Consider the following 23,417-nt stretch of genomic DNA (forward strand, 5'->3'; position numbering starts at 1 on the left):
CATTTTCTCCTTGCCTTTTAAATTTTTTCTTATTCTGTTTTCTCCTCTGCACTACTGATTCCACAAGATCCCATCTCAGGTGAGCTGGCTGGTAATAGAATTAGTGTTGGAAACAGCGGCAACCGTGGTCAAAGGTGGGGCTGTAGGATATAGATTTTCTGAAAGGAGTCAAATTGGCAAGTGGTGGGGGAGGGGAGGCAGGGAGTTGCTGGAGGTCATAGCTGGTGGACTCTAAAAGAATTTTCTTTTTACAAGTATGAGATAAAGACGTCTGATGGGTCTAGAGGAAAGGAAAGTGGGAGTGTAAGATGAATGAAGGCTTAAAATAGAACCAGAAGGGACTGGATAAGGGAATTGAACAAGGGCAAGTAAAAGGATTTATGGGGAACAAGAAAGGTCCTGCTTAGGTTAGAGACCAGGAGTTATGTAGTACCTGGGTTTAGGAACAGACAAGACAAACTGTAGCATTGATACAGGATTGGTTGGGCTTTTGATAGACGGTTGTGGCAGAGGGATGAAGGTACAAAGATACACAAGGTGCTGGTGAGAGTGGTTCAAATGTTGAGCCATCTGGAGTCAAATCTTGGTAGGGAAGGAAGATAGATCAGCAGGAGGCAAGTGGACCAAGAGAAAGTGAAGGTATCAAGAAACTGTGATCTTGATGAGGTTGAAGAACAGGGTTAGTGGGAGTGAACTGTGGTTAGAAAGTGGAGGTTCTTTGAATTTAAGATTTCAGCGGGGAGCTCTTCTGGTTGGTCAGGTTCCATGAATGAAAAATAAAGGGAAGATGTCCAGTATTAGCAGTTACATTTTCTTATGGTGCTATGGATATTTCCTCAAGGATAATCTTACCCTGGCTTTTGATATTACTTGGTCTTATCATTGTGCCAGTGTCTTTCTCATCACAGAACTCTGCTGCTTCTCCACAAGCACCAGTTTTTTAATCTATCAGGTTTTGTACTAATTTCCAGTGGGCCTAAACTCTCTGATCTTTAGCTTCCAGACAACTGGTGGTAACTGTTTTATCCAGGAGACATGAAATGTTCGGTCAGTGCTTTAGCCACAATCACACATATGGGAATTCATTTCCATGGTGCTCTTGATTGTTCTATTCAACATTTATGGAAACTCTGATGGCATAGTGGTTAAGTGCTATGTCTGCTAACCAAAAGGTCAGCAGTTCGAATCCACCAGGCGCTCCTTGGAAACTCTCTGGGGCAGTTCTACTCTGTCCTATAGGGTTGCTATGAGTCAGAATTGACTCAACGGCAATGGGGTTTTTTTTGTTTGGTTTATTCAACATTTTATAATTGCTTTGGCCATGATACGGCCTGAATGGAGCCAGTAGAGTGCCACCTCTAGAATTGGATTGCCTAGGTTTGAATCCCAACAACTTTACTTACTTGCTTTTAATTTTTGGCCAAGTTAACCACCCTCTCCTGAGTCTCTCCTCATCTATAAACTGGACATAATAATAGTACCTGACTCACTGGGCTGTTGTAAGGATTAAAGTAGTTAGTATATGTATATATCCCTGGCATGTAGTAAATTCTCAACAAATGGAACTACTCGGGTGATGATGACAGTGATGATGGTCAACAGTAGCGGCAGCATTTGCAACACTAAAAAACCGCAGTGCCATCTATGTGTCAAATATTGTGTTAGGTGTTAGGCGAGATACATAGAAAACTATTTTAAAAAGTCCTTGTTCTCAAGGAGCATATATAAAAAACAAAAAAATCTATATAATCTATATGGAAATAAGAACTAAGAAGACTTCCTCAGGACTGTCTAAGAAATGGTCTATAAAAGAGTCTTAGCTTCTCATAGTTCAATATAGATCAAGTTGAGATGTTTAGGTTTTAGGAACCTGTGTGGCTTAGCTATGTTGTTTATGCTCTCTATCATGCTGTATATAATTAGGAAGAAATAATTTAAAGTGAAAAAGGCTTGCATGGTTTCAAGGGACAGCAAAGAAGGTAGGTACCATTATCATTTCTTTTCTCACTTCCTATGTCTTCCCTGGGCTCTTTTACTCCCATGACTGCCGAATCTGTATTTTCAGATACAGTCTTTTTTCTGAGCCGTGTCTCCAACTACTTCCTGGGCCTAATTACTTGGATATCCTGTATGCAGCACAAACTCAATATGGCTGAAATGAAACTTTTTGCCTTACTTCCAAACTTGTTTTTTTCTTTTAGAGCTCCTATCACTGTCAGGGCTATCACTACCCAGTCAGTTGTTTAACCTAGACATGTGAGCCAGGCATCTTTGACTTCACCTTCATCCTCTCCACTCAGTCAGTCGCTCTGTTCTGTCAGTTCTACTTTCCAAACCTATTCTCTTTTCATCCTTCTTGGCTGCCCTGGTTCAGGCCTTTACCATTTTAGCAGATGCAGCAAGTATTTGTATTCCTCCTACTATGTCCAAACACAGTGGCTGGCCCTTGAACATACATTATTTAATTTTCTTGACAACCTTGTGAGGTGGGTCATCTTATACCCATTTTGTAGATGAGAAACCAGAGAGTGACAAATAAAATGACTTGCCCAATTGGTTAGAGGCAGTTAGTAAACCTAGGTTGCCTTCTTTTGCCTGGACTATTGCAATGACTTCCTTGCCTACTGTGAAGTTTTACATTTATTTTTAAATTTCAAAGTAAGACATATGTATTGTGTGTTTTGTTCCATGTATATCAGTATAATAAAAAATTTTTTAAAGGAAGACATTATATATAAAAAATTCAGAACTATGTAAATTAAAAAGTGAGAGTCCCTCCATCCCTTGTTTACTCCCCAGGAAAAACCAAAGTTAATAGTTTGTGTCATTCTAGACCTTTTCCTTTGCATATACAAATGTATTGGTAGATATTATTTTACCAAAGGGATCATTCAAGAATGTCTTAGAATTACGTTTTTTTTAATTTTTCGTGTTAATACATATAATATATATGTATATATAGCATTCCATTATATAGAAGTTTTATTTTGTTTAATGATTCCTCTGTTGAATGTTTTTTGCCTTACAAAGAATGTTGCAGCAAACATTCTTGCGCATATACCCTTGTGTATACATTTGTGTAACTATTTCTATTAGGTGGATTTTTAGAAGTAGCATTGTTTGGTTAAGGAATATGCGTATTTTAAAAATTTGTTAGATACTACCGACAAAACCAAACCCACTGCTGTTGAATCAATTCAAACTACCAAACTGCCTTTCAATTTGTCCTTTGAATCAGTCTTCCATAGTATAGCTAGAGTGATCTTTGTAAAATGAATTTGATCATGTGATTTCCCAATATTAGAAGCAAAGTGACACCAAAGATGTTTGTTGGATTTTTATTGTCTACAGAATAAATTTAAAAATTCTTGATTTTTAAGAGTATTTGAGATTTCTATAATCTTGTCCCAACCTATCTTTCCTACTGTTCTCCCTTATCAACAAATATTCCTCTGTTTTATGAAGCAAAATTTATATATCACCTCTTTGTTAAACTGTCCATGTGTATAGCTCTTTCTCTCTCCTGTGTGCAAGATAGAATTGGTTACTTCCTTCTTTAAGTTCCCCTAGCACTTAATTTATAATCCTTCTGATAGCACTTAGTCCATTATACTGCATTCATGTGTATCTGTCTCTTCTACAACTCTGCGAACTTCTTAAGGACAGGAACTGTATCTTACTCATCTCTGTATCGCCGGCACTTTGCACAATGCCTCTCACAGTGGGTGATCAATAAATGTTCATGAAATGGGTAAATATATTCCTGAAATAGTGTTAGCAATAAGAATGCTGAGATATACAGTAGGTGCTGGAAGTTTTGAAGTGTAGTAGAAAGCTGACTGAATCCTGGGAACATGGAAGCTGGTCAGGAAGGGAGAAATGGGCTTAAACTGGCTTGAGTCCCCATGGAGTTTTCTCCTCCATGACAGAAGCCAGCTGCCTGATTCTTTGGGTTAATAGACTTGGGACTTGATAACATTTTTTCAAGTATCAAAAATTGGATGATTGAGGATCCCCTGGTGAAAGAGGAGTTTGGCTCAGCTATTCTATGCTCTCTCCAGTCTGGGATGGTTATGCCGAAAGACTAACCCTTTCCCAGAGTCGTGAATAAATTTTTCTTCTTGAAAAAATTAAAGCCTTTTCATTTTCAGGGCAGGATTCAGATGGGAGTGAGAGTGGGAGTGGTAAATAGGTATAATATTTCTACTTTGTCTCTTTAGCCTTCCTTAGTGGGGAAGTAGCCTACTGAAAGGCTCTAGGGCTATAGGCCTATTCTGGAGTAAATTATCTGTGCAAAATTAGTTCTTATCTTATTTTAGACAACTCTGGTAGCACTCCTGTCTGGTTGCTTTGAAGAAAGAATACGAAATAAGTCATGTCGGAGATACTCGACTTGTCTTTTCTATCAGACATGGAAAGAGATTCGATCCTCAGTGTTCTACAGCGAGATGAGGAGCTCCAGAAAGCTGATGAGAAAAGGATTAGGTAAGTATCCCAGAAAAAGTATGGGTTCCTAGGCCCTTGACCAATGATAATCTGAGATTTTCCTTATATACTTTTCATCAGATTTTCAGAAAAACATAAGTATGAGGTTTACAACTCCTCATTGGTTCATGCTGGGCTCTGAGTTTGTTGCTTTCACAGAACCAATTAGTCTTACTGTGTCTACCCTACAACTCTCTCCATCTAACCTATGCAGATTGTGAATCCAGTTGCTTTTCTCTTGGGTCTTGGCAGGCGACTGAAGAATGAGTTGCTGGAGATTAAAAGGAAAGGGGCCAAGAGGGGCAGCCAACACTACAGTGATCGGACCTGTGCCCGGTGCCAGGAGAGCCTGGGCCGTTTGACTCCCAAGACCAACACTTGTCGGGGTTGTAATCACCTGGTGTGTCAGGACTGTTGTGTCCAGGAAAGCAATGGTACCTGGAGGTGCAAAGTGTGTGCCAAGGAAATGTGAGTGTCACCTGTGGGTGTGCAAAGAGAGGAAATGAGGCCCCAGCTGTGATGAGAATTTCTTCCCTTGGTCTTTGTTGGTTGAGTAACAAGAGCCATTCTTAATATCTGTCATTTTCTTTTGTTCTTTCCCAGAGAGCTAAAGAAGGCGACTGGAGACTGGTTTTATGACCAGAAAGTGAATCGCTTTGATTACCGCACTGGCAGTGAGATAATCAGGATGTCCCTGCGCAACAAACCTGCAGGTATTGGGCATGTCTGGAGGTGCTTAACCTCAGCGATAGATCCTCTGGTGTGGAATCTTAGTGTGTTCTTACTCTGTGGGCTCAGTCAGTTTTTTTGGGGGGAGCATAAAAAATTGTTTTGCCATCCGTTCTACATGAATGGTATGTTTAAAGGGAAATTATATGGGAATTCTTTCCGTTTTCACCCCTCATCACTACCCGCTGCATGTTTTTGTTTGTCTTAAAGTGAATAAAAGAGAGACAGTGGGACAGTCCCTACTGCATCAGTCGCAGATTGGCGATATCTGGCCAGGAAGAAAGTTTGCTCAGGAGCGACAGAAGGAGTACAGGTAGGAACCAAGTAATTATTTAAAGAAATGCTGCATATCCCTTTAATTTATTATTATTATTATTTTACTTTCTTCTCTTTATAAAATAATAGATGCTCATTATAGGAAAATTTGGAAAAGAGTAAAGTAGGAGGGAAAAAAATCAGTCTTAATCCTACTACCCACGGGCAATCGTTAACATTTCAGCATATTTACTTTGTCCTTCATAAGAACGAGGAGACTTTGTGGTGCAGTGGTTAAAGTAGTCGGATGCTAACCTTAAGGTCAGCAGTTCGAACCCACCAGCGGCTCCGCAGGAGAAAGATGTCTGCTTCTATAGAGGTTTACAACCTTGGAAACCCTATGGGGTCGCTATGAGTCAGAATCAACTAGACAGCAGTGGGTTTGGTTCATAAGAACAATTTGAGGAAAAATAAAAATGATACATACTCATTAAAATATAACCAGTACAGGAAACTACAAAAAGGGAAGTAACAAATCACCCAAATTCCTGGTTTTTGTATTCACATTGTATGAAAATCATCTCAGATATCTTCTACGCATATATACAGTAAAGTGGATGAATGGCTAGATAGACTGAAAAAATGTTTACAGTATTGGATCATACTGTATTTAATTAAAAGCATTCTTTTTAATTTTACTTGAATTTAAAAGAATAAAACATTGAAATAAAATTGAATTACTAATCTTCAGGCAAATGTTTCTTTGCCATTAAAGTTATTCATCATTAATATCCCTCTAGCCTTAAGAAGAAATATTATAAAACACTAAGAAGAAATATTATAAAACACACAAAATGATAAATGTGGGAGAGGTCGTGGAGAGACTGGAACAGTTATGCAGTGCTGGTGGAAATGTAAAATGGTACAACCACTTTGGAAATTGATTCGACGCTTCCTTAACAAGCTATAAATAGAAGTACCATACAATCCAGCAATCTCACTTCTTGGAATATATCCTAGAAGAATAAGAGCCATCACACAGATAGATATATGCACACCCATACTCATTGCATCACTTTTCACAATAGCAAAAAGATGGAAACAACCTAGATGCCCATCAACAGGTGAATGGATAAACAAACTACGGTACATACACACAATGGAATACTATGCATTGATAAAGAACAATGATGTATCTGCAAAACATCTCACAACATGGATGAATCTGGAAGGCATTATGCTGAGTGACATTAGTCAGTCACAAAAGGACAAACATTGTATGAGACCACTGTTATAAGAACTCAAGAAAAGGTTTAAACACAGAAGAAAACATTCTTTGATGGCTACGAGGGTAGGGAGAGAGGGAGAGGGGAATTCACCAACTAGATAGTAGACAAGAATTATCTTAGGTGAAAGGAAGGACATCACACAATACAGGGGAAGTCAGCACAACTGGACTAAAGCAAAAGCTAAGAAGTTTCCTGAACACAACCACACACTTTGAGGGACAGATTAGCTGGGGCAGGGGGTCTGGGACCATGGTTTCGGGGAACATCTAGGTCAATTACCACAACAAAGTTTATTAAGAAAATGTTCTGCATCCCACTTTGGTGAGTGGCATCTGGAGTCTTAAAGCTTGCAAGCGGCCATCTAAGATGCATGAGTTGGTCCCAACCCACTTGGAGCAAAACAGAATGAAGAACACCAAAGATACAAGGAAAATATTAGCCCAAGAGACAAAAGGGCCACATAAACCAGAGACTCCATCAGCCTGAGACCAGAAGAACTAGATGGTGCCTGGCTACCACCAATGACTGCCCTGACAGGGAACACAACAGAGAGTCCCTGACGAAGCGGGAGAAAAATGTGGAGCAGGACACAAATTCACGCAAAAAGACCAGACTTAATGGTCTGACTGAGACTGGAGGAACACTCGTAGCCATGGCCCCCAGACACTCTGTTAACCCAGATTTTAAAGCCCACTCTTCAGACAAAGATGAGACTGGACTATAAAACATAAAATGAAACTTGTGAAGAGTGTGCTTCTTAGTTCAAGCAGATGAGCTAGTCCAAATGGGCAGCTCTTGTCCGGAGGCAGGATGAGAAGGGAAGGAGGAACAGAAGCTGGTTGGATGGACAGAAACCCAGGGTGGAAAGGGGGAGTGTTCTGTCATATTGTAGGGATTGCAGCTAGTGTTACATAACAATATGTGTATAAATTTTTGTATGAAAAATTTACTTGAGCTGTAAACTTTCACCTAAAGCACAGTAAAAAAGAAAAATATCCTGAAAACCATGGCACAATCATTTTTTTTCTAATGGTTTTTTTTTTTTTTGGTAATACCTTTATTGAGATATAATTCACATACATGCAATTCACCGATTTATAGTATATAATTCAGTGTTCTTAGTATATTCAGAGTTGTGCAGTTATCACCACTATCAATTTTAGAACATTTTCATCACCTCTAAAGGAAACCCTATGTCCTTTAGATATCATCCTCCAAACTTCTCGGCCTCCCTGGCCTTAAGAAATCACTAATCTACTCTCTGTTTCTATAGATTTGCCTATTCTGTACATTTCATATACATTGAATCATATAGTATGTAGTCTTTTGTGTCTGGCTTCTTACACTTGGCATAATGTTTTCAAGGTTCATCCACATTGTAGCACAAATCAGTACTCCATTTCTTTTTAGGAAACCCCAGTGGTGTAGTGGTTAAGAGCTACAGCTGCTAACCAAAAGTTTGGCAGTTCGGATCTACCAGGCATTCCTTGGAAACCCAATGGGGCAGTTCTACTCTGTCCTATAGAGTCACTATGATTCAGAATCGACTCGATGACAATGGGTTTTTTTTTATTCTTTTTTATGACTGAATAATATTCCATTGCACAGATACCACATTTTACTTGTCCATTCATCAGTATGGGCATTTAGCTTGTTTCTACTTTTTGGGTATTATAAATAATGCTGCTATGAACATTTGTGGAAACCCTGGTGGCGTAGTAGTTAGGTGCTATGGCTGCTAACCAAGAGGTTGGTGGTTTTAATCCCCAGGTGCTCCTTGGAAACTCTATCGGGCAGCTCTACTCTGTCCTGTAGGGTCGCTATGAGTTGGAATCTACTCAATGGCAGTGGGTTTGGTTTTTTGGTTTTATGAACATTTGTGTACAAGTTTTTGTATGGACATTTGTTTTCAGTTCTCTTGGGCATAAAGCCAGGAGTTGAATTGCTGAGTCAAATGGTTAGTCATTTTTTTTACTCTACCTGTTTCAATATTAAACATTATTGATGGACTCTACTATGAATGATGACAATAGCTTTCTTGTACTTCTGCCTCTTTTCCCCTTTTCTTAAATTTTGTTACTTAAATTATTTTTACTTTGTCAGTGTTCATAGCACTTACATTCTGTTCTGCAGCCCGTAAATCATTTTACCTGCTCATTTTGTCTTAGTTTCATATTTAAGAGAATTGTATGCCTACAGCCAGGCCTTGTACCATGGATTCTCTGGTCCTGAACTCTTCACTTTGATTTATTTTCTGATTGTCTGAGTTTCATCATTGAGAAGTTCTTTCAAGAGGGCTTCTGGGTGCTATATTTATTGTATTCTTTCATGTTAAGAACATCTGCCTAGTGCCTTTATGCTTATTGATATCTTGGTTATATATTATATTCTTGAATCATACTTCATTCCCTCAGAATGTTATAGACAATGATCCATTGTCCTCGTCATCATCTCTCTTTTTTTTTTAATTGTGCCTTAGGTGAAAGTTTACAGAGCAAATTAGTTTCCCATTCAATAGTTTATACACAAAGTGTTCCATGACATTGGTTACAATCCCTGCAACGTGTTAGTACTCTCCCCATTTCCACCGAGTTCCCCATTTTCATTCGTCTGCTTTTCTTGCCCCTTCCTCCCTTCTCATCTTCGCTTTTGGGCACATGTTGTCCTTCTGGTCTCGTATAATTGATTGTTCTAAAGAGCACTTTCCTCACGGGTGTTATTGTTTATTTCATAGGCCTGTGTGTTATTTGACTGAAAGGTGACCTCTGGGAGTGGCTTCAGATCCAAGATAGAAAGGTGACTAAGGGCCATAGTCTCGGGGGTTCCTCCAGTCTCCGTCAGGCCAGTAAGTCTGGTCTTTTTTAGGAGTTTGAGTTTTGTTACACATTTTACTCCTGCTCTGTCTAGGAGCCTCTATTGTGATCCTGGTCAGAGCAGTTGGTAGTGGTAGCTGGGCACCATCTAGCTCTTCTGATCTCAGGCTAGTGGAGGCTGCAGTTCATGTGGGCCATTAGTCCTTTGGACTATTTGCTGCCTTGAGTCTTTGGTTTTCTTTACTCTCCTTTGTGCAGATGGGAAGAGATCAATAGTTGTATGCTCTCAAGCTTTTAAGACCCCAGACGCTACTCACTGAAGTAGGATGTAAAAAAAAAAAAAAAAGATGTAGAACATTGATTTTATAAGCTATTATGCCAACTGACTTAAATGTCCCGAGACTATGATCCCCAGCCCTCGAGCCCAGTAACTCAGTCCCGTAAAGTGTTTGGTTATGTCTAAGAAGTTTCCCTGTGATCCCTGTATGTTCCGTTGTATATATGACTATACATGTAGCACATATGAATATGTATGTAGAAATATCCACAACTTAGTCTATATATGCACATGAATGTACTCCGACCCACCCTTCCATACCTATTCAGCAGGCATATCTGCCTATGTATCCACTTTCCTACCATTTATCATCTGATGTGATTTCCCTATGTGTTGTAAATCCTGTCACGATCATGTTAGTGAGATGGATTAATGGCAGTTATATTGATGAGATCTTCGAGATTAGTGTCTTAAGCCAATCTCTTTTGCGACATAAAAGAAAGAAGTGAGCAGAGAGACATGGGGACCTGATACCACCAAGAAAGCAAAGCGTGTCCTTTGGGCCTGGAGTTCCTGCATGGAGAAGTTCCTAGTCCAGGGGAAGATTGATGACAAGGACCTTCCTTCAGAGCCAACAGAGAGAGGAAGCCTTCCCCAGGAGCTGACGCCCTGAATTTGGACTTCTAGCCTACTAGACTGTGAGAAAATAAATTTCTCTTTGTTAAAGCCATCCACTTATGGCATTTCAGTTATAGCAGCACTAGATAACCAAGACAGTCCTCTTGATGGATTGAGACTTTAATCCTTATATAATGCCCCTTGTCTCATGCTGGATTTTGCCTTAAAGTCTGTTTTATCAGAGTATAATATTGCCACTTATGCTCTTTTTTGGTTACTGTTTGCTTGATATATTTTTTCCATCCTTTGATTTTTAGCTTACTTTTATCTTTGTGTCTAACGTGTGTCCCTCATAGGCAAGATATTGATGAGCTGTTTTTTTTTAATCCATTCTGCCACTCTCTTGCTCTTCACTGGTACATTTAAACCATTTACATTAGTGTGATTATCGATAGGTATGAATTTCATGCTGTCATTTTGTTTTTGTGCCGTTGACAGTTTCTTTGTTCCACTTTTCTGTACTGAGTTTTCTTTGGTTATGGATTTTCTTTTCATTTTCTTCATTGTTGTTATTTTGTGTTTGCTGAGTATTTATGATTTTTTCTTTTTTGAGTGGGTTTATTAGTTTTCTTTGTGGTTACCCCAAAATTTGCCTTTATCTTCCTACATTTAAAACAGTCTTTAATACCTTGATATTTCCTTGACTTCCTCTCTGTATGGAAGTTCTGTACCTACAACAGTTATTCCCCCTTTTTATTTTGATATTGTCATCATTTACAGATTGACATCTCTGGTTCCCTGCTTTGAGTCTTGCAGCTCTATTTTGTTTTTGAAAATTATTTGGGTTGGTATCTGGATGATACTGTCATGTGTCTTAATCTCAGGTCGTTGTCTGATGTTATTAGTTCTCTGTCCAAAGGATTCCTTTTAATATTTCTTGTAAGGTTGGTCTGGTTTTTACAAATTCCCTCAATTTCTGTTTATCTGGGAATGTCCTAGTTTCACCATTGTATTGGAGAGGCAGTTCTGCTGGATATATAATTCCTGATTGGCAATTTTTTTTTTTCCTTTCAGGGCTTTATATGTATCATCCCATTGCTTTCTTGCCAGCATGATTTCTGCCAAGAAATCAGAGTTTGATCTTATTGGTTCACCTTTGTAGGTGAGAGTTCATTTTTCCCAAGCTGCTCCCAGAATTCTTTCTTTGTCTTTGGTTTTGGAAAGTTTGATTATGATATGTGTTGGTGACTTTCTTTTGGGATCTATCTGGTATGGAGTTCATTGAGTTTCTTGGTTAGATGTCTTCTTGTCTTTCATGATATTAGGGAAGTTCTCTGCCAACAAATTTTCAAAAATTCTCTCTGTGCTTTTTTCTTTTTTTGCCTCCTACTGTTCTGGAATTCTGATCACTCATACATTATTCCTCTTGATAGTGTCTCACATAACTCTTAGACTTTCTTCATTTTTCTTCAGTCTTTTATCTGATTGTTCCTCAAACAAATTAATGTCAAGGGATTTGTCTTCTATTTCACTGATTCTGTCTTCCATTGATTCAATTTTATTCTTATGTCCTTCCACCCAGTTATCTGTTTCTGAAATTTTAGTCTTAATCTTTTTGATTTCTAGTTGCTGTTTTTGTATGGTTTCTAATTGTCTGTTTATTTTGACATTTTGTTTTTTTATTGTTTTCCTGAGTTGTTCTAGAGTTTTTTCTGTGTTTTCCTTGATCTCTTGAAGGATCCTATATATATATCATTCGAATTCCTCATCAGATATTTGCATTACTGTTTCTTCCTCAGGAAGGTGTTCTGGCCTTTTATTTTGGTTACTTGGTTGAGGCACCTTGTCCTGCTTCTTTATGTGATTTTATATTGTCTATTGTCTCTGAGGCATTTAAAGTGTTATTATATTTATTGATTGATTGTTTGCGGCATCCTGGTTTTTTGTTTTGTTTTGATATATCCAGGTGGGTGGGTTGGGCATGCAATGCTGCTCGCTACTCTGGCAGCACTGGGGTGCTCACCAATTGGCTCCAGGTTGGTGGGGCAGCAGCAGGGATTTTGGGGCACGGGTTTCTGTTTGCTGGTCATGTGGGGTAGCTGAGGATGGGCTGAGCAGGTGTTGGCCATCGTCTGTCCTCAGTCCAGAGTTGCGGGAGTGGGCAATGGTACTTGCTGAGTACGTGAGGTGAAAGGTGTGGTGGGGGAGCTGGGGAGGGGGAGTGGGAGCACACTCTCCTCCACTTACCTCCGGCAGGTGGAGTTGCCAGAACAGTCCTGTGCCTCTCAGAGGGGTGGGTTGCTGGGAAGAGGGCGGGAATGGAGTCAGGCTGATGGGATCTCTGGGGTGGTCCCATGCTACTTGTGGAGGTGGGGTGGAGGATGGGCAGGGTTGCCAGAATAGTCCTGAGCCACTTACAGAGGTAAGGTGGGGGTGGGGTTGGGTGAGCAGGATTTCTGGACTGGATCCGCACTACTCAGAGGGCCAGGACATCAAGCTGGGTTCAGGGTAGGGTGGATGGGGTTGCTGGAGCATTCCCAGGCTGTTTGAGGGGCCGGGTGGCCGTTGGGGGGCAGGATCAGGCAGGTGGGTTCACTGGAGCAGTCCTATGCTGCTCTGAGGTGTGGGGGAGTGGGCGGGAGGGGCGGTGTCAAGTGGGTGGGGTTGCTGAAGCATTCCTGCACAGCTCAGGTACAGAGAGGGGGGTGTGGCTGGGCAACCAAGAGCATAGCTGCTCATTGGGTGGGCAAGAGGGGCATAGTGGGTGGGGCTGGGTGGAGGAGGGAAAAGTAGGGGGTCAAACTGTGTCTCCAGCAGTTGGGGGCTGCAGGGATGGGGGATTTGTACCTCTAATCACCAGGAGGGTGTGGGGAAGTAGAGTGTGCTCCTGAGATCACCAGGTGAGGGTGCCTGGGCACATCCCATTGTCTTCAGTCAGCCAATGGGTCTTGGCCCCTATTAGATGTGGCCGGGGACGGGGGATGCTGCCCGCGGTCTGGTCAGGTGGGGAAACTCCTGCTAACACTTTGCAGATCAGTCACTTTGTGTGCGCCACCCACCCCAGTGGTTGGGGACTGCCACTGGTGAGCTGCTCTGTCTATGGTTCCTGGTCCCCTCCCCGCTCCATGGATGCTGGGATCCCTGGAACTCTCACCCTCCCTCCTCCGCCCTTCCTCTCTAGGGTCAGTTTATGTCCTGCTCACCCCGCTTCACTACTAGTATGTCAAGACAGTTTCTGGCTCATATTGGGAATTCTGTAAAGTTGCCTTTCTGTGCTCCTCACCCAGGATCGCTGTTGGCTTTGTCTCAAGATGGCTACGCTGTGCCAGGTCAGCTCGCAGGTTCCCTCTGATCCATATCTCTCCTTGTTCACTGCTTTCGATCAGTTTTTTCTTCCAATCAGTGCTCGATCTGAGTCTTTATCCTTTCATTTGATGTTTAGGGTTTCAGGATTGTCATCTGTATCTGTTTCACTTGGTTTTTCGGGTCTTTGCTATAGAGGAACAGCAAGTTGTTTCTGACTAAACTGCCATCTTGGCTCCTCCTCCCCACTCCATTGACTTCTGTCACTGAACGTAACCGCGAAGAAATGTAAGGCTAGCTTGACTCTTGGTTTTCTCCCTTCTTGTAGGTAGCTTACTCTGTGTGCATGTGTATTTGTGTGTGTATGAGGGAGAGACAGAGATTGATTGATTGGATATGCCTGAAAAATACCTGCTCTTTTCCCTTGAAGTTTAGTACCTTAAGAAGGATGTATCTCAATGGTGATCATTCTGTATCATTTTTTCCATGTATGCAGTGTGCCCTTGATGAGTTCTTTCTTCATTGCTGAAATTTTTTCCTATTGTGTCTGTGGATAATAGGTGTTCCATTTGTTGCATTCTCTACCTCAGGGACATTAAAAAGAAAGAAAAAAGTTGCCATAGAGTCAATTCTGAATCATGGTGACCTCATATGTTTCAGAGTAGAACTGTACCCCATAGGATTTTCAGAAGCAGATAGCCAGGCCTTTCTTCCGAGTCACCTCTGGGTGGGTTCTAACCATCAACCTTTCAGTTAGTAGTTGAGTTTTTAACCATTTATGCCACCCAGGGACCCCTTCAGGGATATTGTTGTTGTTGTTAGGTGCTGTCGAGTCAGTTCTGACTCATAGTGACCCCATGTACAGCAGAACAAAACACTGCCCGGTCCTGCACCATCGTCATGATTGTTGCTGTTTGAGCCCATTGTTGCAGCCACTGTCAATCCATCTCATTAAGGGACTTCTTCTTTTTCACTGACTCTCTACTTTACCAAGCACGATGTCCTTTTCCAGGGACTACTCCCTCCTGATATGGTTCCTGTCTATGATTCCTGTCCAAAGTATGTGAGATGTAGTCTCGCCATCCTTGCTTCTAAGGAGCATCCTGGTCGCACTTCTTCCAAGACAGATTTGTTTGTTCTTTTGGCAGTCCACAGGATATTCAATATTCTTCACCAACATCACAATTCAGAGGCGTCAATTCTTCTTTGGTCTTCCTTATTCATTGTCCAGCTTTCAGATGCATATGATGTGATTGAAAATACCATGGCTTGGGTCAGGCGCACCTTAGTCTTCAAGGTGACATCTTTGCTCTTCAACACTTTAAAGACGGACTTTGCAGCAGATTTACCCAATGCGCTGCGTCTTTTCATTTCTTGACTGCTGCTTCCATGGGTGTTGATTGTGGATCCAAGTAAAATTAAACCCTTGACAACTTCAGTCTTTTCTCCATTTATCATGATGTTGCTTATTGGTCCAGTTGTGAGGATATTTGTTTTCTTTATGTTGATGTGTAATCCATACTGAAGGCTGTGGTCTTTGATCTTCATTAGTAAGTGCTTTAAGTCCTCTTCACTTTCAGCCGGAAGGGTTGTGTCATCTGCGTATATTGTTGGTTGTTAATGAGACTTCCTCAAATCCTGATGCCATTTTCTTCATATAATCCAGCTTCTTGGGTTATTTGCTCAACATACAGATTAAATAAGTATGGCGAAAGGTTACAACTGTGCTGCACACCTTTCCTGATTTCAAACCACACAGTATCCCATTGTTCTCTTAGAACAACTGCCTCTTGGTCTGTGTACAGGTTCTGCATGAGTACATGTTATGATCTACACAGTTGAACGCATTTGCATAGTCAATAAAACACAGGTAAACCTCTTTCTGGTATTCTCTGCTTTCCGCCAAGATCCATCTGGCATCAGCAATGATATCCTTCATTCCATGTCCTCTTCTGAATCTGACTTGAATTTCTAGCAGTTCCCTATGTACTGCTGCAACCGTTTTTTAATTATCTTCAGCAAAATTTTACTTGTGTGTGATATTAATGATATTGTTTGGTAAATTTCCACATTAGACTGTCTTTATCCTAGATTTCTGTTCTTTTACTATCAAATCTAATAGGAAAAGAGGAAAACACTTTTGTCCATGCTATTACTTTGATTTTCACCTGTGCTTTTCCTTCCTTCCTTCTTTCTATCCTTTCTTCCTTCCTGTTTATAATTTATTTATGCAAATGAATTGTTTTAGGTGTTAATTTGTTTTCTTTACTCTCAATCTTTTTTCTCTTATTTTGATGTTTTTTCATCTTGTATTTCAGCTCCTGTGCTTTGTTTAATCTATATTCTTATTCGCTTCCTGCGTAGTGTACAGGACTCACAAGAAATCTACTTATCTTTCTAGGGTTATATTCTTCTCCAGATTGGGTTCTTCATCCAGTTTGCAAATTGTTCCTATCTCTCCTTACCATATGGCATATTTATGTATTTGTCATACCATTTCTTTTCATTTTACTCATGTTTAACGTGGGCAACTCTGCCTGTATCTTCTGTTTACTCTGATAAAATCAAAACCAAAGAAACCACTGCCACTGAGTTGATTCCTACTCGTAGCAACCCTATAGGACAGAGTAGAACTGCCCCGTAGGGTTTCCAAGACTGTAAATCTTTATGGAAGCAGATTGCCACATCTTTCTCCTGCAGATGGTGGGTTCGAACCGCCAACCTTTTGGTTAGCAGCTGAGTGCTTTAACCTCTGCATCACCAGGGCTCCCTCTTACTCTAGTGTGTGTGAATTCTTCTTGACAGGCTTCTCATCAAAACTTGAAACCATTTATTTCTTTTCCCCACCCAGCAAGTCTTTAGTTTAAGGACTGAGTATTGCTTTCTATTTACTTCTTTTTTTGTAAACTGAAGGGTAGGGTGGAAGACAACTTGGGTTCCTCAGTTTTGGTCTCCTGAAATTCTCTTAAATATCCTGTTTCATGGCTCACTTGTCCCAGTTCCTGGTGAATCTTCTAGCTCATACAAGTGCCCTGGGAGATGACATGTCCTGGCGGTCTTGTTTGCCTCTGTTGGCGTCCCATAGTGGTACCTGGGACTACAAATTCTCAGGACTTTTGTTTTACTTGACTTACCCCAGGACTCATTTAGTCTGCATATCTCTACACTGAAGAAATTTTGTTGAACTAAATCTTTTGTTTTCATAGCCATGACTTTTTGAACTTTATGTCTTGAGACTTTACTCTTTACCTCATTTGGTTGCTACTGGTGCATTTTTGGCAGTGTGTGTATATGTGTGTCTAACTCCCCCCCAACCCCAGCCAAAGGGAAATGTCTTTATCATGTTTTATATGACTGTTGAAAAACAATATAGACCCACTGAGGCTAGAGAAACCCTGGAGACTATTGCCCTGGGATACTCTTCAAACCTTGAAATGAAACTATCCCCTGAAGTCATTTTTAAGCAAACAAAACAAGAAAACAGTTTAGCTCAAAAAGTAAAAAATGCCAATTAAAGTATTGTTTTTTTTTCGAAATCATCTATGTGAGATCAAAGGGACAACAGTAACTTTACAATATAGATGAGACGTTCAGGGGGCAGTGAGTCTAAATTAAGGAGCCCTGGGGATGCAGTGGTTAAGCACTCAGCTACTAACCAAAAGGTTGGTGGTTCAAACCCACCAGCCACTCTGCAGAAGAAAGATGTGGCAGTCAGCTTCTGTAAAGAAGCTGCCTTGGAAACCCTATGGGGCAGTTCTACTCTGTCCTATAAGGTCACTATGAATCAGAATTGACTTGATGGCAATGGGTTTAATGGGAGTCTAAATTAATGGAATCACGTGAAATAACGAGCAGAAGTAATGAGAATGTTGACACAATATGAAGAATGTAACCAATGTAACTGAACAACATGTGTAGAAATTGTTGAATGGGAGCATCTTTCGATGTGTATACTTTCATCGAAAACGAAAAAAAAGAAAAATCGATATAGAAATACATAAAATAACTTTCCAGTAACCTCACCACCTCTGCCCCAGACAGTTATTGTTAGCAGTCACTAATAGTTTCAGCATGTGGACTACTGGACTATCTAAATGTACAGATATGGATTGAGTTCTTAAATTTTTAATTTATTTAAAAAAAATAGGACCTTAATATATGCATGTTAAGTGAGAAAATTAACTTAAAACTCAATAATACAGACAATCTAATTGAAAATGGACAAAAGATTTGACCAAACATTTCACCAAAGACAGTATAATTCAAACAAAACTAAAAACGCGTGAACGATGGAAGATAAATTAGATAACTGGGACCTCCTAAAACTTAAATATTTATGTTCATCAAAAGACTTTACCAAGAGAATAAAAAGAGAACCTACAGACTGGGAAAAAATCTTTGGCAAAGACATACCTGACAAGGGTCTAATTGCTAAAATATATAGAAAACTTCAACAACTCAACAACAAAAAGGCAGACAATCCAATCAAAAAAAAAAAATGGGCAAGGGACATGAAAAGACACTTCACCAAAGAGAACGTTCAGGTGGCCAATAAATACATGAAAAGATGCTCGTGATTGTTATCCATTAACCAAACAAAAACCAAACCTATTGCCGTTGAGTCGAGTCCAACTCATAGTGACCCTATAGAACAGGGTAGAACTGCCCCATAGGTTTTTCAAGGCTATAACCGTTATGGAAACTGACTGCCACATTTCTCCCATGGAGCAGCCGGTGGGTTTGAACTGCCGACCCTGTGGTAAGCAGCCAAGTGCTTAGCCACTGCACTACCATTAGCCATTAAAACAAAAAACCAAACCCATTGTCGTCAAGCCAATTCTGACTCATAGCGACACTATATCAAAATTACAATGTATAAAATTCTCACCGTTGCTGGTAAGAGTGTAAAATGGTACAGCCATTTTGGAAAACAGTGTGGTAGTTACTCAGAAAACTAAAAATAGAGCTACCATATGACCCAGCAATTCCATTCCTAGGTATATACCCAAAAGACTTTAAAGCAGAGACTCGAAAAGAGACTTGTACACCAATGTTCATTGCGGCACTATTCACAATAGCCAAAAGGTGGAAATAACCTAAATGCCCATCAGAAGATGAGTGGATAAGCAAAATGTGGTACATACATATAATAAAATACTACTTAACCAGTAGGAGAAAAGAAAATTTGATACATGCTACAGTTTGGATAGAACTTGAAGACATTATGCTGAACAAAATAAGCCAGTCACAAAAGGACAAATATTGCATAACCTCACTTATATAAAAAGACAAGAAAAGGCAAATGTATAGAGACCAAAGTGTGTTAGTGTTTACGAGAGGTGGAAGGGAGCGAGAAAAGGGAGGTTAATGGTGACGGGAAAATCACATTGATTAAGGGTAGGGTTGTACATGTAATTGTTATAATCGCTGTCAGTAAGTTGGACACCTGTATAAAGTTGAATTCGCAAAAATTGTGTGATAGATATTTTTACAACGATGACAAAAAAGAGAGAGAGAACAACTGCTGAGGCTGTTTATGTACAAACCAAACACCTCAAAGGATTAGGTTTCTTGATTTGGAGGTTTAAGGTCATGGATTCATGGAAAATCCCAGTTAATTAATTGGCCTGGTAATGTGTTTAGTGCTTCTGTTTTACCTCCTAGTTCACCGTATAGTTTCTGGGGTCTTAAAGGCCCGCAAGAGCCTTCCAAGACAGAGCAATTGGTCTCTCTTCACCTGGAGCAACAGAGGAAGAAAGAGAGTAAGGAATAGAAGGAGCATATTGAATGTGTGGCTGACTGCCTCCATGAACAACTGCATCCTTTGCCATGAGACCAGAAGAACTGGATCATGCCTGGCTGCCATTACTGAACATTTTTATCAAAGATCCTATAGAAGAATCCTGATCAAAAGTGGGAAAATACAGAACAGAATTTCCAATTCTCATGGACTCTAGACTTCCTGGAGCCATGGAGGGTGAACCCCTGGCACTATTGCCCTGAGATCATCTTTAAACCTTAAACCAAAAATATCCCCTGAGCTGGGGACCATGGTCTCAGGGGACATCTAGCTCAACTGGCATAACGCAGTTTATAAGGACAATGTTCTACATCCTACTTTGGTGTGTAGCATCTGGGACCTTAAAAGCTTGTGAGCAACCATCTAAGATATGTCTACTGGTCCCACTCAGTCTGGAGCAAGGGAGAATGAAGAAAACCAAAGACATAAGGGAAAGATTAGTCCACAGGACTAATGGACCACAAGTACCACAGCCTCCACTTGACTAAGACCAGTACAACTAGATGGTGCCTAGCTACCACCACTGACTGCTCTGACAGGGATCACAATAGAGGGTCCTGGACAGAGTTGGAGAAAAATGTAGAACAAAATTCTAACTCACGAAGACAAGACTTACTGGTTGGACGGAGACTGGAGAAACCCTGAGAGTATGGCCCCTGGACACCCTTTTAACGAAAATGAAGTCACTCCTGAGGCTCACCCTTTAGCCAAAGATTAGACAGGCTCGTAAAACAAAATGGGACTAAATGGGCACACCAACCCAGGAGCAAGGACAAGAAGGCAGGAGGGGACAGGAAAGCTGGTAATGAGGACGACAGGGTCGAGAAGGGGAGAATGTTGACATGTCATGGGGATGGCAGCCAATGTCAGAAAATAATATGCATATTAATTGTTTAATGAAAAACAAATTTGCTCAGTAAACCTTCACCTAAAGTGCAATAAAAAAAATTACCCCAAACACCCTTTTAATTCAGTACTGAAGCCACTCCTGTGGTTCACCGTTCAGCCAAAGATTAGACAGGCCCATAAAACAAAACAAGACTAAATGGGCACACCAGCCCAGGAGCAAGGACAAGAAGGCAGGAGTTGACAGGAAAGCTGGTAATGGGGAACCCAAGGTCGAGAAGGGAAGAGTGTTGACATGTTGCAGACTTGGCAACCAATGTCACAAAACAATTTGTGTATTAATTGTTTAACGAGAAACTAATTTGCTTTGTAAACCTTCACCTAAAGTGCAATTAAAAAAATTATCTTGGATACCCTTTTAACTCAGTGCTGAAGTCACTCCTGAGGTTAACCCCTCAGCAAGGGAGTAGACAGGCCTGTAAAACAAACAATAATACACATAGCTCAACCACATATATGACACTAAATGGGCACACCAGCCCAGGGGTAAGGACAAGAAGTCAGGAGGGGACAGGAAAGCTGGACGAATGGAAATGGGGAACCCAATTTCGAGAAGGGGAGAGTGTTGATGTGTCGCGGGATTGGCAACCAGTGTCACAAAACAATATGTGTATTGTTTAATAAGAAACTAATTTGCTCTATAAGCCTTCATCTAAAGCACAATTTAAGAAAAAAAAAATCCCCTGGAGTCACCTTAAAACTGAACAATAGTTTAGCCAGTAAAAAAAGGTCTGTCTTGAGCATCATGCTCTTTTAAGAACTATGTATGTGGAGTCAAATTGACAATAGAAACTCAAAAGATTAGATAGGAACCTTAGGGGGCAATGAGTTTGTTAATGAGGGAGGAACAACTCAGAAAAGTAGGGTAAGAATGGTTGCACAACCCAAAGAATGTAATCAGTGTCTCTAAATTGTACATGTAGAAAATGTTGGAATGGTGTATGTTTTGCTGTGTATATTCTCAGCAACAACAACAAGAAAAACTACAATGAGATACCATCTCACCCCTGCTAAAATGGCACTGATCAAAAAACAGAAAACAACAAATGCTGGCAAGGTTGTGGGGGGATTGGAACTCTTATACACTGCAGGTGGGATTGTAAAATGGTACAACCACTATGGAAAACAGTATGGCACTTCCTCAAAAAGCTAGGAACAGAAATACCTTATGATTCAGCAATCCCACTCCTAGGTATATATCCTAGAGATGCAAGAGCAGTGACATGAATAGATATATGCACACTATGTTCACGGCAGCGTTATTCACAATAGCAAAAAGATGGGAACAAGCTAAGTGCCCATCAATGAATAAGTGGATAAACAAATAGCGGTACATACATACAATGGAATACTATGCAACTATAAAGAATAATGAGGAGTCTGCAAAGCATCTTGTAACATGGATGGATGGATCTGTAGGACAATTTCAATAAATGTTATATACAATTTTGCAACAACAGTAAAAAGAACCAAAAAATATGTGTGTCCTTATGTACGTAGATATAGATGTATGTATGTGTATAGGAAGGCATATGTGAGTACATGCATGTGCACACATAGGTGTATCTATAGGCATATTTATATATGCTTGTGTGTGCTGCATATATATCCATATATATAACAAACCACATAGAGGGCACAGTTACGGAGGTTTCCTAGACATATCCAGATAACTCACAGGATTGATTTACTGGGTTAAAAGGCTTGTGACCATATTTTGACCATAGTCTCAAGGCACAACTTAGTCAATTGGCATCACAGTTTACAAAGATAATGTTCTACATCCTAGTTTCGTGGTTCCCCACACAAAACCACAGCCCCTTCTAACCTGAGACCAGAAGAACTAGATGGTGCCCAGTTACCCTAATGACCATTCTGACCAGGGACACAATAGAAGGCCCCGGAGAGGATGAGAGAAAAATGTAGAACAAAACTCAAATTCCTAAAAAAGGGCAGACCTATTCGACCGATAGATACTAGAGGAACTCCCAAAACTATCACCCTAAAATAACCTTTGAACTTGGAATTAAAGCTACTTCTGCAGGTCATCTTTTAGCCAAATAATAGATTGGCTTATAAAATAAACAATATTACCCATGAGTATTGTGCTCCCTTAAACGGTTAGCTATATGAGACCAAACAGTCAAAATTTACCCAAAAGCAAACATGAGAAGGCAGGGAGGGGGAAGGGAAGCTAGATCAACGGAAGCAGAATGGACAGAATGGAAGTAATGAGAATGCTGACACATTGTAACAACTGTAGCCAATGGCACAGAACAATTTGTATAAAAATTGTTAAAGGGGAACCTGATTCACTCTGTAAACTTTCACCTAAAAGTATTATTTTAAAAAAAGATGATATAGAGATGGCCAATAAGCACATGAAAAGATGCTCAACATCATTAGTCATTAGAAAAATGAAAATTAAAATCACAGTAAGATTGCACTGTATACCCAGTAAAACCAAAAAAAACCAAACCCATTGCTGTTCAGTTGGTTCTGACTCATGTTGACCCCATGTGTTACAGAGTAGAACTGTGCTCCATAGGGTTTCTTTGACCGTAATCTTTACACAAACAGATCACCCGGACCTTCTTCTGTAGTACTGCCGGATGGGCTTGAACAACCAACCATTAGGTTAGTAGTCAAGTGTAAACCGTTTGCTCTATATGAGGACCTTGTAGAGGAGCCCTGGTGGCACAGAGGTTAAGAGCTTGGCTACTAACCAAAAGGTTGGCGGTTCAGCTCTACCCAACTGCTCTGCAGGAGAAAGAACTGGTGATCTGCTCCCATAAAATTAAAAATATAAAAAACCTAGAAAACCCTAAAGGGAAGTTCTCCTCTGTCACATGGAGTCACTATGAGTTGAAATCCACTCTTGACAGCACCCAAGAACAACAGGGACCCACTGTTGTTGTTAGATGTCATTGAGTCAATTTCGA

At 40.3% G+C, this 23,417-nt stretch overlaps 1 protein-coding gene across 1 annotated transcript in view; it reads left to right on the forward strand.

Moving 5' to 3' along the window:
- The window catches only part of SYTL4 (synaptotagmin like 4), an 86,238-nt gene that overhangs the window by 41,134 nt on the left and 21,687 nt on the right, over positions 1 to 23,417 (forward strand). Inside the window, exons 3-6 of the mRNA XM_049871722.1 lie at positions 4,320 to 4,485; positions 4,738 to 4,953; positions 5,089 to 5,198; positions 5,425 to 5,527. Of these exons, the coding sequence (XP_049727679.1) occupies positions 4,376 to 4,485; positions 4,738 to 4,953; positions 5,089 to 5,198; positions 5,425 to 5,527 (539 nt within the window). The 5' untranslated portion in view covers positions 4,320 to 4,375. The remainder of the gene's footprint in view (positions 1 to 4,319; positions 4,486 to 4,737; positions 4,954 to 5,088; positions 5,199 to 5,424; positions 5,528 to 23,417) is intronic.

The sequence above is a fragment of the Elephas maximus genome, chromosome X (assembly GCF_024166365.1).
Source record: "Elephas maximus indicus isolate mEleMax1 chromosome X, mEleMax1 primary haplotype, whole genome shotgun sequence".
Classification (NCBI taxonomy): Eukaryota; Metazoa; Chordata; class Mammalia; order Proboscidea; family Elephantidae; genus Elephas; species Elephas maximus.